The following is a 2,500-nucleotide window of genomic DNA, read 5'->3' on the forward strand; positions in this document are numbered from 1 at the left end:
TAGACCTACTAGATATTTACGAGTTATGAAGCGGTTGTGAATAAGCGATCTGACTTGCGAATCAATCACCAACTTGTATCAAGATACCGGATGCAGAACTCACAGTTGTCGTCTAATCCCATTTAAAATAAAGTCCAATTATCCCCCAAAGGTTTAAAAATAAATCTAGATAGATAGGAGTATTTTGCAAGTGCATTGCTGCAATGATATCCGGTTGCGTCAACGAATGTGTTGCAAGATGGAAAAATCTTGTATTCATTCAAGATCGAATGTCTGTTATTGTCCATCTTCCAAGCCAGCGACCGTCACTCTCAGGTTTTTGTGTACGGGAGGGGGGAGAGATGGATGGGGGGGGGCGGGTGACTGGTGTTTACTAAGGTATAGATAAAGGATAAAAGTATTATTAGAGACTGGTATTTGCTTTAGTTAACCAGCAAAAAAAAAAAGACATAAGACATTCAGATGTATATTAAATTGATTTTAGATTTGTAATCCGATTGTCGAAACCTAATCTGACTGTAGATTCCTATTCTGACTGAAGATTCCTAATCTGACTGAAGATTCCTAATCTGACTGAAGATTCCTAATCTGACTGAAGATTCCCAATCTGACTGAAGATTCCTAATCTGACTGTAGATTCCTAATTTAACTGTAGATTCTTAATCTGACTGAAGATTCCTAATCTGAGTGTAGATTCCTAATTTGAGGGTAGGTACTTGACCTGACTAGAATCTTAACCTCACTACATTCTTAATCTATCTAGATTCCTAATCTGACTAGTAGATTCCTACTTTGAGCGTAGATACTTATCTGACTAGAATATTAACCTCACTACATTCTCAATCTATCTAGATTCCTAATCTGACTGGAGATTCCTAATTTGAGGGTAGATACTTAATCTGACTAGAGTCTTTGTCTTACAATAGATTCTTAATCTATCTAGATTCCTAATCTGACTATAAATTCCTAATTTAGGGGTAGATACTTAATCCAGACCAGATTCTTAGTCTTACAATAGATTCTTAATCTATTAAGATTCCTAATCTGACTGAAAATTCCCAATTTGAGGGTAGATACTTGATCTGACTAGAATCTTTGTCTTACAATAGATTCTCAATCTATGTATATGCTTAAGATTTGACTAGATTCCCAACCTTACTACATCTTCTTAATCTATCTAGATGCCTAGTCTGACTAAAGATTCCTAATTTGAGGAAGACACTTAATCTGACAATAGATTCTTACCCTTACTCTAATCTTCCCAACTCCCACAGGCTGCCTATTCTGACTGGAGCAGCTACCACCTCGCATGTCAGTCTTCGCTGGATGACCTCAACTCCCGCACGGAGGAGCCCATCCTCATGGACAACTTCCGCCCGAACATCATCGTCAAGGGGTCGAAGCCCTTCGACGAGAACGACTGGGCCTACGTCAAGATAGGCGAAGTGGTCCTCCGGAGGCTGAAGCCCTGTCAAAGGTAAGTTTGTTTGTTTGTGTGGTGTATTTACGCTGCAGAGAACCAGTGCGTTATTCAGCAACGGGACCAACGGCTTTATACGTGACTCCCGAACCACGTCGAGAGTGAGCTTCTATCACCAGAAATGCACATCTCTAACCCCTCAATGGAATTCCCGAGAATCGAACTCGCGGCCACCGAGGTGGCAGGCCAAGACCATACCGATCAAGTCACTGAGGCTTCGCGGGGACCTTGACAGTCCCAAGTCAGCCCCAACGCGAGGTTCACTCATTGTCCAAAGGGTTAATTGCTGAATTTTTGAGTTGAAAATGGGATAATTCATATTTAGAGAGGCCCAAGGAAGAACTTTTAGTATTGTCAGCAGTGCGCCACGCAAGAGTCACTGTAGGCAGTATCCCCACCTATATAAGTAGGCCTCAGGACTGTATACAGTATGGGGTCCAGGTTTAGCTAAGTTGAAGATGCAGTAGCCCCTCCTATATAGGCCTCAGGACTGTTATTCAGTCCAAGTTTAGGTGAGTTGATGGTGTTTTTAGGAAGAAGCCAAAGTGGAGTATACTACCTACAGTATCGTCTACAGTGTACCACGCAAGAGACACAGTAAGCAGTATCCCCTCCTATATAGGCCTCAGGACTGAGTACAACAGGGGTCCTAGTATAAGCATGGGCTTAAAACCCTAGCCTCGTATAGAATATATCGTGTCTGAAACTTACAGCAACAACAAAAAAACGAGTAGTATATGGGTCTGACCTCTTCTTCTCCATGATCAATTACCGTCTAATTTACGAACACTAAAATGATTGTATACAAGGTTATAAAGATTCGTGAATTCTTGATATTTTTTAATATTTTCCAATATCTCTCAGCTGTCAGAATAAATGGCATTCATTTTGAGGCTTACAAAAACTGTAAGATATCTATCTCTATGTAGCGTGATATAAGTCCTAAAGTCTTTCCTGTGGTCACTTATACAATATGAAAGATTGTCATCCAACCTTCTTCTTCTATTTTTATTTATTTTA

The 2,500-nt window shown here is 40.3% G+C and overlaps 1 protein-coding gene across 2 annotated transcripts in view; it reads left to right on the forward strand.

Moving 5' to 3' along the window:
* Positions 1–2,500, forward strand: part of LOC135218512 (mitochondrial amidoxime reducing component 2-like) — a 14,993-nt gene that overhangs the window by 10,408 nt on the left and 2,085 nt on the right. For both annotated transcript variants that reach the window (XM_064254877.1, XM_064254878.1), the window contains one exon: positions 1,275–1,477. In XM_064254877.1, coding sequence (XP_064110947.1) covers positions 1,275–1,477 — 203 coding nt within the window. The remainder of the gene's footprint in view (positions 1–1,274; positions 1,478–2,500) is intronic.

The sequence above is a fragment of the Macrobrachium nipponense genome, chromosome 9, assembly GCF_015104395.2.
Source record: "Macrobrachium nipponense isolate FS-2020 chromosome 9, ASM1510439v2, whole genome shotgun sequence".
Classification (NCBI taxonomy): Eukaryota; Metazoa; Arthropoda; class Malacostraca; order Decapoda; family Palaemonidae; genus Macrobrachium; species Macrobrachium nipponense.